Raw genomic sequence first — 14732 nt, forward strand, 5'->3', positions numbered from 1 at the left:
TAGAGACCCTCATAATGCACATGTTAATATGCCTGACATCCCAGAGATCCCTTAAACTATCCTCATTTTTAATAATTCTTTTTTCTTTTTGCTGTTCAGCTTGAGTGCTTTCTACCACTCTGTCTTCTAGACTGCTGATCCATTCTTCTGTATCATTAATCTGTTGATTCCCTCTAGTCTATTTTTCATTTCAGTTACTGTATTCTTTACTTCTGATTGGTTCTTTTTTAAAATTATTTTCTATCTCTGTTGATGTTTTCACTGTTTATTCATTCTTCTCCTGAGCATCTTTCGATGAGCATCTTTAGTTTTTTTTTGTGTGTTTATTTATTTTTGAGAGAGAGAGAGAAAGGAAGGGGCAGAGAGAGAGGAAAACACAGAATCTGAAGCAGGGTCCAGGCTCTGAGTTGTCAACACAGAGCCCGACGCAGGGCTTCAACTCACGATCCTTGAGATCATGACCTGAGCCAAAGTCAGACAACTGAGCCACCCAGATGCCCCTAGGTGAGCATCTTGAGGACCATAACCTTCAAGTTTTTTATCAGGTAGATTGCCAGCTTATCTCTGTTTCATTTAGTTCTTTTTCTGAGGTTTTATCTTGTTTTTTTCATTTGGAACATATTCCTGTGTCTCCTCATCCTGCCTGTTTGTTTCCATGTATTAGGTAGATCAACCACATCTCCCAGTCTTCTTTTTTTTTTTTTTAAGTTTATTTATTTTGAGAAAGAGAGAGAAAGAATGCGAGTGGGGAAGGGGCAGAGAGAGAATCCCAAGCAGGCTCCACACTGTCAATGAGAAGCCCAACGCGGGGCTCAAACTCATAAACTGTGAGATCAGGACCTGAGCCGAAATTGAGTCAGATGCTTAACCGACTGAACCACCCAGGTGCCCCACACATCTCCCAGTCTTCAAAGAGTGGCTTTATGTAGAACATGTCCTGTGGGGCCCAGAAGCACAGTCCCGCTAGCCACCAAAACCAGGAGCTCCAAGGGTATCCCCTGGGTGGGCTGTGTGTGCATTTCTATTACACGGGGCTGTGACTGCTGGAAGTGCATTGATAAGTGGAGCTGTCCCTAGCATGACCGGCTTAGATGCCCCGATGCAGTTACTACAGGCACATTGGTAAGGTTTGGCTGCCCTGCTGAGGCTGGAGCCAGTTTGGGAGGCTGCTGGTCCAGGCCAAAGCCACCCACTGGATGCAGCATGGTGGGAGCTGCTTTGGGGTCCCTGGTTCTGGTGGAGGCCACCCAATGGGTGCTGTGGAGTGGAAGCCATTTGGAGGAGTACTAGACCCAGCTGAGGTCACCTACCAGACAGATACGGTGGAGCAGAAGCCGCTTTGAAGAGTCACCTGTTTGGGAGAGAGAGTTAGGGATGGAAGGATATTGAGGCAGGGTGAGTGGTGCTAGCAAGGCAGATGTAAAGTATCAGAAATGGCACCTACCAGCACTAGGCCAACTAAGTAAGAGTAAGAAAAATGGCAACCGCCTGTGTTTCTGTTCCAGGAGAAAGTTCCTTCAAATCCCTGCCCCTTCAGCACATGCACTAAAACTAACGAATAAATCTCCTTTACATATGACCCTGGGGACTTCAAACCCCTGCCTCTGTGCTCTTGGAGTGGATGGATTTGTGCACAGTCTACTTTTAAGAGCAGAGTCTCAGGTTTCCTAGAGCTCAATGGGTTTCCTATAGCTCAACAGCTTTCCTGGAGTTAGGCTCTGCTGTTTCAAATCCAGGCTTTGTGGGAGCTCATCTTCCCAGTGCAGGTCCCCAGGCTGGGAATGTCCAATGTTATGCTTGAAACCCCTTGCTCTTCAGGGAGGACTTCTGTGTTTGTGACATCCCTTCTGTTTAAGGGTCACCACACTGGGGGTATTAGTCCTAACTACACATCTCTGCTCCCCTCCTACCTATCTCCATGTGGCTTTTTCTTTATACCTTTAGTTGTGGAATAGCTGTTCTGCTAGTCTTCAGGTTGTTCTGAGAAAGAGTAGTTCTATATGTAGTTGTAGTTTTAGTGTATCTATGAGAGGAGGTAAGCTCAGAATCTTTCCACTCCACTCTCTTGATCCTCTTCAGGTCTAATCTTAGGTATTTAAATAGCAAATTATGAGAGAAAAACACAACAGCTCTGATAAAAATTTGATTAAGATCTACTCAAATATTAAAAACTTGAACTCTGGGCTAATGTTCTAATTCAATTTCTTTTTTTCTTTAAAAAAATTTTTTTAATGTTTATTTTTGAGAGAGAGAGAGAGAGAGAGAGAGAGAGAGACAGAGCATAAGCAGGGGAGGGGCAGAGAGAAAGAGGGAGACACAGAATCCGAAGCAGGCTCCAGGCTCTGAGCTGTCAGCCCAGAAACCGATGCAGAGCTTGAACCCACAAAATGCGAGATCATGACCTGAGCTAGTCAGCCACTTAACCCACTGAGCCAACCAGGTGCCCCATAATTCAATTTCTTAAGCTTAAAAAAGATACGGAGGCACCTGGGTGTCTCAGTGGGTTAAGTGTCCAACTCTTAATTTCAACTCAGGTCATGGATCTCTTGGTTCCTGGGATGAACCCTGTGTTAGGCTCTGTGCCGTGAGCAGCTTTCCTGGAGTTAATCTCCAGCTTGGGATTCTCTCTCTCCATCTCTCTCTGCCCCTCCCTACTCACACATGCACACACACTCACTCTCAAATAAATAAAATTAAAAAAAAATAATAATAAGGTAACAATAATCTGGAATTTGCAGTTCTGAAAAATGTACCTGCCATGACAAAATCTAAAATCTTACTCTCACTCTGTATTGAATACAAATAGATTCCCCAGTTTCACTTGTGATTTAAATAAAAGAGAACATCTGATTAAATATGGCAGTGTGTTCAACTTACTATGACTTTAAATTTTACTTTATAATTGTATGTGAAAAATAAAAGGCATCTGCATTCTAATATAAATGTTACTTACAAGTGAAAAATTGTAATTCCTTTTTGTTTCCTAGATATCTTGGCTCATTACACAAATTTAAATGTAGTCACTGATGCTTTAAAATAAATATTTTCTGTCTACTTATAAATCAGTTAATAACATTATTTTTTTATCCTAAGTTTCCACATTCAGGACACATTATTTGAAAAGTTTAATGTACCAAATATCCTTTGAATGGAAGAGCCTGCAAAGAATTTAGTGGTGAATTGCTTAGCCAGAAACTGAGAATGTATAGGTAATATGATAAACCATAGCCATCAGAATGCAAACCTACCATGTCAGAATTTCTAAATGAAATTTAGCAGTAATTCTGACTTTACGATAATGTTTTCATATAAGCCCCATGAAGAAAGTAGCTATTTGCTGAAGCCCATTGCAACTGAGACGTGGACAAGTTGATTTGTGTACAGATCTACAACCCTCTGTTATGAAACTGCTTGCTTCCAAAACAATAACTCTCTAGAGATAATGGGTAAAGCTCACTGATATTTGCAAGCCAAGTGTCCAATGATAAAAGAGGTTACATATTCATTGTAAAGCACCCATTCCACAACAGGCACCAAGCTGAGTCCTTTAGAAACGGTATTATCTCATGTAATCCTAAAGGGTAGACCAATATGCCACCCCAAATATCCTACTTGGCATAAAAATTATATTGAGTTGAAGGCAATTGAGAAGAAGCAGATAAAAGAAAAGCTCTCTGCAAACTCCCCCTACCTTTTGCCTAATTTGTAAAGGTGTCTTCCCGCTCCTCTACCAGAAAGACAGAAGTAATCACCAGAGACTACTCTAGACCCTTATCAACCTGGAGATTGTACCTGATAAATGAATCTATATAACAAACCTTACTAGCCAGCCCTACCATTAGTTTCTCCACACATTTGCCTTCCCATAATTTGCCACCTCTAGAAACTCAGTCCTTTTGTCTTGTCCCCTCTCTACAAAACTATTGTTCTTTGCTAAGATGCTATATAAACTCCAGGTCTAACCACCATGCATAAGCAATGTTAATAAACTTGTTTCTCGCTTGGTATCTGCCTCCTGTGAGTCTAATTTAAAGGGCTCTATCGGGGCACCTGAGCGACCGACTTGGGCTCAGGTCATGATCTCACGGTTTGTAGTTCAAGCCCCGCGTTGGGCTCTGTGCTGACAGCTCAGAGCCTGGAGTCTGCTTCGGATTCTGTCTCCCTTTCTCTCTGCCCCTCCCCCACTCATGCTCCGTCTCTCTCTGTCTCAGGAATAAACAAACATTAAAACAAACAAACAAACAAACAAACAAACAAACAAATAAAGAGCTCTATCAATGAACTCAAGATGGGTAGAGGAAGAAAGACTTCCTCCCTACATGCCTTACAACACTCCTGTGAGGTAAACTGTATCATTACCTCTGTTTTCCAGAGGAGGAAAAAGAAGTTGAGAGATTAAACAAATTTCCCACTGTTACATGAGTAATAAGCAGCAGGCCCAGTGTCTGACTCAAAGTCTGAAGAACTCCGAAACATCCTATCTGTATTCCTCAAAATATAGTTCAGAATTACCTTAGATGTCTATTGCCCACTGAATAAAATCATGATTATAGAACCAATAACCAACATGTTTAACACCCTCTCCAAATAATTCTAATGCTCAATGAAGGCTGGTAACTACCAATATACCATGGTAGCTTTATATGTTTTTATTAATATTTATTTATTTTGAAAGAAAGAGAGAGAAAGAGAGAGCACAAGCAGGGGAGCAGCAGAGAGGCGGAGAGAGAGAATCTAAAGCGGTTTCTACGCTGTGAGCACAGAGCCCAATGTGGGGTTTATTCCCATGAACCTCAAGATCATGACCTGAGCCAAAATCAAGAGTTGGACACCCAACTGACTGAGCCACCCAGACGCCCCCATAGTAGGCTTATATTTTATTAATTTTTTATTTTGGGATATTACTCTTACAAGAAACAAGGATACAACAAAATTCAACTAAGGTGCTAGCAATTTAAAATGTTATAAATAACTGAGAAAATTTAAAGCATAGCATTTCTTCAGACTTTTACCATACACTACTGACTTATTTCCATGGCCACCAGGGAGATCCATGGGTGTACTATAGGAGTAGATAAAATAATTAGTTTAGTGCTCTATACTCCTAAAACAACATATAACTCCTGCTTACTCCTGGGGAAATCAAACGTTTAAATGAGTACTTAGAATGTAGACTTTTAGTAGCTAAAAATTTTTCAATACTTTACAGTCCAAAAACTTGCATTTAGACCACTGTACTAAGAAGAACTCAAATATGAACTGGATAAGAGCCTTGTCCCTATGGGACTTGTAACTTCTGAGGGGAATCAAAGCCACTTCCAAATGACCCTAAGAGAAGGTAAAAAGCATCTTAATTGCTTTAATAGAAATGTAAGATGTGCAGGAATGCAAACAGTAAACTTAATTCAAACTGAAGAAAAATGGAGAAGGCATGACTAAAGAGCATATGGATTTGGCTTTGAGGATGAAGAAGTATTTCAATTCTTAAGAGCTGAAAGATGAAATGCAATCTAAATAAAGGAATATTAGAAGTGATATACGGGGGCGCCTGGGTGGCTCAGTCAGTTAAGCGTCCGACTTCGGCTCAGGTCACGATCTCGCGGTCCGTGAGTTCAAGCCCCGCGTCGGGCTCTGTGCTGAATGCTCAGAGCCTGGAGCCTGTTTCAGATTCTGTGTCTCCCTCTCTCTCTGACCCTCCCCCGTTCATGCTCTGTCTCTCTCTGTCTCAAAAATAAATAAACGTTAAAAAAAAAAAAAAAATTAAAAAAAAAAAAAAAGAAGTGATATACAGAGTAACTATAAAAGCCCATGGGGTATAATCATGGAATATTGACCAGTGCTCTGTAGTTGAAGCAGAGAACACATATAAAGAGAAATGAATATGGAAAATTAAGAACAGGAAACTATGCGACCTTAGAGCCATGCTAAGGAGTTTAAACTTTGTTCTATAGAAAATGAAGATTCCTTAAAGGCTTCTGAAAAGAAAAAGTATTTTTTTAATGTAAACTAAGCAACAACAACAACAACAAATTTGCCCTTCATTCTCTCCTATCATTAACATATACTCAGATAAATAAGGACAAACATTGCAATGATGGCAGCAAAAAAGAAACTCTTAAGAAATAAGGCTGAATTAAGATTGATGGGGTCTAATGTGAAGTTTGACAAGGAAAAGTCAAAGTTAATCTCAAACTGGATGACTGGAATTACAAATACTATTAACCATGATAGAAAAGACAGGAGGAAGAACATGTTTGCTTTTTGAACCTTTAAGATGGGTTGAAAACAAGGAAACATGCATTTGATTTTACATATGAGATTAAGATGTTAGAATATATGGAGTGAATACTCGACAGTCAAAAAGAATGAAATCTTGCCATTTGCAACTACGTGGATAGAACTAGAGGGTATTACACTAAGCAAAATTAGTCAGAGAAAGGCAAATATCATATGACTTCATTCATATGAGGACTTTAAGATACAAAACAGATGAACATAAGGGAAGGGAAGCAAAAATAATATAAAAACAGGAGGGGGACAAAAACATTAGAGACAAATATGGAGAACAGAGGGTTAACTGGAGGGTTTGTGGGAGGGAGGATGGGCTAAATGTGTAAGGGGCATTAAGGAATCTACTCCTGAAATCATTGTTGCATAGATGCTAACTTGGATGTAAATTTTTTAAAAAATTTAAATTAAAAAAAATAATAAATAAAATATAGAAAAAAGAAAAAAAGAATATATATATAGATATAGATATAGATGATATAGATATATAGTGGAAAAAAGGAACAATAGGCCCCAAATGGAGTCACTTGTGTGGAGCCCCATGTCAACATACCAAGACTTAATATCTCATCTAACTGTAGTTTCAGCCTTTCCCAGAAATGTGACCTTTAACCTCTCAATCTGGAATTCCTGATAAGCACTAGAATAAGGTAATCTGCCTGAAAGACCTCAGGCATTCCCCCAAAGGAAGATGACCTTGCCTGAAAACAATCTACTGTTTGTTAGAAACTCCTTCCCACCCCCCACTTCACTCTCACTCCTGCTCCCTCCTATCTATAACTCTTCCATTTTGTGGAGCTCCTCAGACCTCCTTTCTATTTACTAGATGGGATACTGCTCAGTTCATGATTTGAATAAAGCCAATTTGATCTTGAAATTTATTCAGTGGAATTTTGTTTTCCAGTAATACTCAGGAGGTATTTATTAAAATGAATATACAGTTTGGGGTGCCTAGGTGGCTCAGTAGGTTTAAATGGCTGGCTCTTGGCTTCAGCTCAGGTCATGATCTCACAGTTCACTGGTTCGAGCACTGCATCAGGCTCCACAGTGACAGTGCGAAGCCTGCCTGGGATTCTTTCTCTCTCTCCTCTCTACCTCTTCCCCAATTGTATGCACAGCCATGTTCATACAGGTGCACATGCTCTCTCTCTCAATATAAATAAATAAACTTAAAAAAAAATGACTATACAGTTTGAGATACCTCAAGACCAGAAAACTCCATCAAGGTATCACCCACAAAGATATGAAGTATAGGTGAAGCAATGGAAATGGCTGTAATGAAACAAAGCACACACATCATTTAAGAATAAAACAGAGCTAAAGTCCAACCCATGAGAAACCCTTTCTACATTTAAAAGATAGAGAAAAAAAAGGAGAACAGTAAAGAAAACTCAAATAATTAAAAACTAGGAAACTACAATGGTTCCAAAGCCAAAGAACGGAATTTCATGAAAACTGAATGGTCAATAGTGCTAACAATGCTGCAGAGAGACAGGGGTAGATAGAATGACCCTAAGAAGAAACCATTTGGTTTAGAAATTAGAAGGTCATTATTACAGGTGAAACAACACATCTACATTAATATTTGCTGTAAATTCAAGGTAAAATTTTTTTAATAAGGCAAAGGCACTGTAACTTTCAAATACTATTAAAACTTCAAAAATCTTCCCAAGTGATAAAAAGCTAAAAATAGAGAAGATCATCTTTAAATAAAAATGGAACCATATAATGGGATAACATTTTTAACATTTTGATAATTATTTTTACTGATTGAATTTAAGTAAGTCAGTCTGTAATCTTTAATAATACAGTGCTTTCTGGGAGTGCAAGCTGGTATAGCCACTCTGGAAAACAGTATGGAGGTTCCTCAAGAAACTAAAAATAGAACTACCCTATGATCCAACAATTGCACTACTAGGCATTTATCCACGGGATACAGGTGTGCTGTTTCAAAGGGACACATGCACCCCCATGTTTATAGCAGCACTATCAACAATAGCCAAAGTATGGAAAGAGCCCAAATGTCCATCGATGGATGAATGGATAAAGAAGATGTGGTGTATATATATACAATGGAGTATTACTCGGCAATCAAAAAGAATGAAATCTTGCCATTTGCAACTACGTGGATGGAACTGGAGGGTATTATGCTAAGTGAAATTAGTCAGCCAGAGAAAGACAAATATATGACTTCACTCATATGAGGACTTTAAGAGACAAAACAGATGAACACAGGGAAGGGAAACAAAAATAATGTAAAAACAGGGAGGGGGACAAATCATAAGAGATTCATAAATATGGAGAATAAACTGAGCGTTACTAGAGGGAGTGTGGGAGGGGGGATGGGCTAAATGGTTAGAATCTACTCCTGAAATCATTGTTGCACTATATGCTAACTAATTTGGGTGTAAATTTAAAAAATAATAATAATAATTTTAAAAAATAATACAGTGCTTTCCAAAATAAGCCATAAGCAGTATTTGCATTTGCAAAGTATGTCAGACCTAATTTCACTTTAGGCAACTGACAAAGACTTTCTCCTTGACCATACTTAAGTCTCTTTGAGCCCTCTTTCTGACTAGGCCTCCAACTAAGCCCCCATCCAGTCTCTGGCTTGCTCAAATCCAGTCTTAGCTAAGAATGCTGCTAAGTCGTCCCCCTACCCTTGATATCTGATCAAGTTCCTCATACCCCATCTCTGATGAATAAGTCCTTGGCCTTATCCCCCTACCTTTGATGCCTCCTCTTAGTAACTTTCCCTCCAGTGACCACCTCATCCTGCTCCTTGGCCAGAACTCCCTACTTGTCCTTGTTATATTTAGAATCAAGACCAATCTTTGTCTCCTACTGCAATACACCACTACAGAAGTCTTGGGTTGTCTTTCTTACCATTTTAACAAGCGTCAGAGTAATTTTTTCTATAACATGAGTCATTAGGGGCGCCGGGGTGGCTCAGTCAGTTAAATGTCTGACTTCAGCCCAGATCATGATCTCATGGTTTGTGGGTTCAAGCCCTGCATCGGGCTCTGTGCTGACAGCTCAGAGCCTGTAGCCTTCTTCAGATTCTGTGTCTCCCTCTCTCTCTGCCTTCCCCTGCTCATGCTCTGTCTCCCTCTGTCTCTCAAATATAAATATTGAAAAAAAATTAAAAAAAAAAACAAAAACAAAACCATGAGTCATTAAAAGAAAGCAGTCACACTCTTAGCATATATTAGCAGAAAAATAATTCACCACATAATCACAAATGAAAGCACGAGTTCAGCAAAATATCCGTAAGACTGACAATTTAAATATAAATCTAAGTTAAAATTTACAATGAGTATAAAAAGATTCCCTAATTTTTTATGCAAAACAATTTTTTTTAAAGGCTTTCCTATCAAAAATAAAAACAAGAGCACTGAAAAGTAGTAGAATCAAGTCCATTGCCTATTCATGCCAGAATTTATCAGAACTTCTGGTAATAATGGAATGAAAATGGGCAGAAAAATAGCTGCTGTGTAATTAGTAGCCAGTCATAAGTTGTACAAAGCAACAGATACAAGTAGCACTTAACATCCAGGCCCTCTATTCAGTTAATAAATACTTATTTTTTAAGGGCTTGGCACAGAGGGAGAAAAAGCAAAGAATAATATAGATTCTATGATTTAAGAGAGATGACATGTACAAATAAATGGAATGCTATAAATAATTTCAGTAAGAGGTGGAAGTGATAAGTTCATCCAAGAAGGGTACAAAAAAGGTGTTATGAAAGTTCAGAGGAATGAGAGATGATTTCTCACAGAAAGACAAGAAAAAGTTTCCTGGAAACAAAGGGGCATGTGATTTAAGTCTTCAAAGATGACTAGGATTTATAGGGAGAAGTAAAGGGAAAGGCACTCCAGTGTTAAGAAGCAGCATAAGCAAAAGCCCAGTGTAGGTACTTTTCTGTACCCACAGAAAAGAATAAAGGTTAACATTTAAGGTCTATGCAGTGGTTACTTCAATGATGTCCCTCAAAAATCCATGGTCACCTGGAACCTCAGGATGTGACCTTATTTAGAAATAGTGTCTCTGTAGATATAATGAATTCAGCATCCTGAATTAGTCTGGGCCATAAGTCCAATAACTGGTGTCCTCATAAGAAAAGGAAAGGACACAGAGAGATACAGAGAAGGCCACAGGAAGATGGAGGCAGACACCAGAGTTATGCTGCCATAAGCAAATCCTGGGGTCACCAGAAGCTGGGTGAGGCAAGGGAGAATTTTTCCCCAGGGCCTTCAGAAGGAATATGTTAACACCTTGATTTCAGCTTCCAGAACTGTGAGAAAATAAATTTCTGTTATTTCAGTTTACAAATTGTGCTAATTCGTTACAGGAACTTTAGGAAACTAATACCACTAGGTTAAGGGCAATTAGTAGAGGGCTATTGTGAAATAGTATGTAATTGGTCTCTGCCCCTGGTTCCTCCTAATATTTAGTTGTGACCAAACTCTTGTTAACTTCCCGAGTGATAAGGGTTTCTGACACAGTGGCCCTAAATCCCTTGTAATTTCCTGGGTGATACTCCAGTACTTTGTTCTAATGCCTGAGGTGACTCTTAGTGGGCTTCTGGATAGAGGCTGGTCACCAGGAAGACCAAGCCATAATCAGAAACTTGGAACTTTCAGCCCTACTCCCCATTTGCTGGAGACAGGAAAGGAGCTAGAAACTGAGTAACTGATTATGCCTACATGACGAGGCCTCTATAAAAATCCCAAAGTATGGGCTTTAGCGAGCTTCTGGATTGATGAACATATCCATGTGCCAGAAGGACTGACACATCCCAGCTCCTGGGCTTGGGACCCTTCCAGACCTTGCCTCTGGTTGCTCATCTGTATGTTGTTTTTTTTCTTTTTTACACAACCTTTATTATATATTAAGTCAATAAATATAAAATGTTTCCCTGAGGGGCGCCTGGGTGGCTCAGTCAGTTAAGTGTCTGACTTTAGTTCAGGTCATGATCTCACAGTTGGTGGGTTTGAGCCCTTCTTCAGACTTTGTGCTGATAGCTCAGAGCCTGGAGCCTGCTTCTGATTCTGTCTCCCTCTGTCTCTGTCCCTCCCCCACTCTCACTCTGTCTCTGTCTCTTGAAAATAAATAAGTGTTAAAAAAAATTTTTTTTAATGTTTCCCTGAGTTTTTATAAGCTCTTTTACCAAATTATCAAACCCAAAGCATAGGTAACATCTAATTTAGAGCTGTTTGATCAGAAGCACTGGCAACAACCAGGATTTATGATTGGCCTCTTCTGTGGGTAGCAAAAAAATGGTCTTGTGAGACCGAGTCCTAAACCTGTGGGGTCTGTGCTAACCCCCCCGGGGGAGATAGCGTGTCAGAAGTGAACCAAATTGCAGAACACGCAATTGGTATCTACAGAGCATTGAGGAATAACTTTGTGTGGGGAAAAAACCTACGTATTTGAAGTATAAAAGCATTCAGTGAGTACAGAAAAAAAAAGTTTTCTTTTTCAGCTATGTACTCAATGCTCCAGCATTTTTAAAAAATGTTTGTTTTATGCGCGCGTGCAAGAGAGAGAAAGAGAGAGAGAGAGAGAGAGAGAGAGAGAGAGAGAGAGAATCCCAAGCAGGCTCTGCACTGTCAGCGCAGAGCCTGATATGGGGCTCAATCCCACAAACCAAGAGATCATGACCCAAGCTGAAATCAAGAGTCCGTTGCTTAACCGACTGAGCCATGAAGGTGCCCCATAAAGCTCTAGCATTTCATTTTATTACACTCTGGAAGAAAAAAAACACTGACCGGTAAATTTCTCCTTAATAGGCATATTCTCATATTACTAGGCAACTGTATTAAAAGTGGACAGAAAACAATGAAATGCCATTACTTACAATGTGTGACTCCAGCTAGAGTTTGGTAGAAAGTGGGAGTATCACTATCATCAGTGAGGGTCACATAAACACCTCCAGATAGTAGCCAACGAGAGAAGGTAAAAGCATCTTTGTTTAGAAGAAGCCAATTTCTAAATTTTTCATAGTTTACTTTTTCACCCTAAAATTAAAAGGAAAAAAAAATACATAGGCTTAGTCAAATTTTAAGGTATCTTACTTAAAACTGTACAATTTGAAATTTGAAATTTGTTAACATTTATCTTGCTAATATCTACAAAGAAAGGATTATCTAACACTACAGGGTGTATATTTGGAAATCAAACTGTTTTAAAAAATAATTGTATTTTCAGAACTTCCACTTGCATAAAATCTATGCAATTTAGTTGTAAATCACTTCATCAATTCATTAAAGCAGTGCATTGTTACTAATAATTCACATATTATTTTCTAAGGTATATCCTGAAATCAGTAAAGTATTTTTTCCTCTTTGTAAAAAAACAGTTTTATTGAGGTATTATTGGTATACAAAGATACTTAGTATGTACAATTTGATGAGACTGGACATATGCAAAACCTATGATACTATCACCACATCAAGATGGTAAACATAGCCAACATTTCCCAAAGTTTCCTTGCATCTTTGTTTTTACTTGTTTGTTTGTTTGGTTGGCTGGTTTGTGGTAAGAACATTTAACATGAACTCTACCCTCTAAACAAATTTTAAGGTGCACAATAATGCATTATTAACTATGGGCATTATGTTATACAACAGATCTCTGTAATTCATTTAGCATGACAGAAACTTTATACCCATTGAACCGCCCCATTTTCCCCACCCTCTAAAAGTGCATTTTTTTTCTATATTTAATAAGGCCAATTTTTTACTTGCCTTATCCCTCTTCTTCAGCACCTTAAACTTTAAGAATGAGCATATTTTAATTAAATATGTATGGTATTAAAATGCTCTTTTAAATTTCATTGGCAAATTAAAAACAACTATCCAGGAGCCCTCTTCTAGAAGGCATCACTAAAAACATGTATTCACAAGTCAATTAGAATACAAAAAAAACAAGTAGATTGCTATTTCTTTGCTTTTTTTGTCAAGTATTTTGTCTTCTACATCTCTGGATTAAAAAAAAAAAAAAAAAAAAAAAAGTATCCCGGATGAGAAAGAACATGACATAGCTGTGCAAGTCAATTTCTTAATCTGGAAGACAGGAGGACCGAGGGTGAATGAGGGCCGGATGTTTCTGAGAAAAAGACAGAAGCAACCCACATGGAAATACAATGAAGAATGACATTCAGGAGCCTATCAGGTCCATTCCTGATAGAAATATTAAGGGATACAAATAATTCCTAACCTAAAAGAGATATGATAGAAATCATTTATATACCGTTCGGCAGCATCCTATTAAAATACAGCAATATGCTTAGCTTACTAGTTTCAGAACATTTAACAGTGCAATCAAAACATCTAGACAACATTGACAGTCTTGTTTTTCTGAATGGAAGAATATGGCATTCAGACTTGCTGCAGGGATATGGGAGGACATTGCCAACATGTTGAGAGATTAGGGATCATACCCTTATTCTCTCTGTTCCCCATGTTTAGTTTAGAAAGAGGATTAGTAGTATAAATCCCATAAGCTCATGTACATTTTTACATATTAACATCTCTGACACTGGGATGAATTTTCAAACCAAGAGTATCCTTCAACTAAAACTGGCAGGTCTTTTCTCTCTTTATAATACATAAAGGTACATCTTATAATCAATGGGATTGTAGATGAAGCAAAACATGTAGCATCAATGGTTTCAGTGAGACTAAGATGTTATAAAATGTACCCTCATGTACAAGAAAGCAAAAAGTTGCTAATTATAATAGGCACTTCTACCACCTTCACATATCATTAATATTGAGTATTTACAATTCCCTAAGCACTGTTCTGAACATTCTTTTTTAAGATTTTGTTTTCAAGTAATCTCTCTACCCAACGTGGGGCTCAAACTCACAATCTCAAGATCAGGAGTTATAAGCTCCAATGACTGAGTCAGCCAAGCACCCCTAAACATTTCATATTAATTTAATCTTCAAAGCAACACTCTATTCTACCGTCCCCATTTTACACATGGGAAAACTGAGGTTTCAAAAAGTTAATTAATCTAAGATCTAAGATAGAGTGGCAAAAATATGATTAAACCCAGGTAGTCCAAAGTTTCTGAGCCTAAGCTATGCACCACACTTCCTGGCTGACTTAGTGAAATATAAAGTAACCACTGAAATCCACCTGTCCATTCAGATCACTGCATAACTGGTAGCACCAAAATGCCATCTGTTAAACCTGACTTTTTATGTTTTCGAGTCATGGGTGTCTTCTAAAACAGAAAGCAAAGGCAAAGTTTCCTTTTATAAATTGTCACAATAGCAGTTTAGAAAAAAAAAAATCCAGTAACATAAAAGGCAAATAAAAATAAACAGACTCCTAAAATTGACACATCTTTTAAGAACAATATGAATTTCCATCTTAAAAACTGACAACCAAAGAAAATATAAGAAAAGAACAATACAATTCCTATGTGG

The 14732-nt window shown here is 38.4% G+C and overlaps 1 protein-coding gene and 1 long non-coding RNA gene across 4 annotated transcripts in view; one reads left to right on the forward strand and one right to left on the reverse strand.

Annotated features, from left to right (window-relative positions):
- The window catches only part of USP32 (ubiquitin specific peptidase 32), a 251311-nt gene that overhangs the window by 100647 nt on the left and 135932 nt on the right, over positions 1-14732 (reverse strand). For both annotated transcript variants that reach the window (XM_042914568.1, XM_042914569.1), the window contains exon 5: positions 12152-12311. In XM_042914568.1, coding sequence (XP_042770502.1) covers positions 12152-12311 — 160 coding nt within the window. The remainder of the gene's footprint in view (positions 1-12151; positions 12312-14732) is intronic.
- Positions 1-14732, forward strand: part of LOC122205925 — a 129010-nt gene that overhangs the window by 37818 nt on the left and 76460 nt on the right. The gene's annotated exons all lie outside the window — the stretch shown is intronic.

This window comes from Panthera leo, chromosome E1 (genome assembly GCF_018350215.1).
Source record: "Panthera leo isolate Ple1 chromosome E1, P.leo_Ple1_pat1.1, whole genome shotgun sequence".
NCBI classification, from domain to species: domain Eukaryota; kingdom Metazoa; phylum Chordata; class Mammalia; order Carnivora; family Felidae; genus Panthera; species Panthera leo.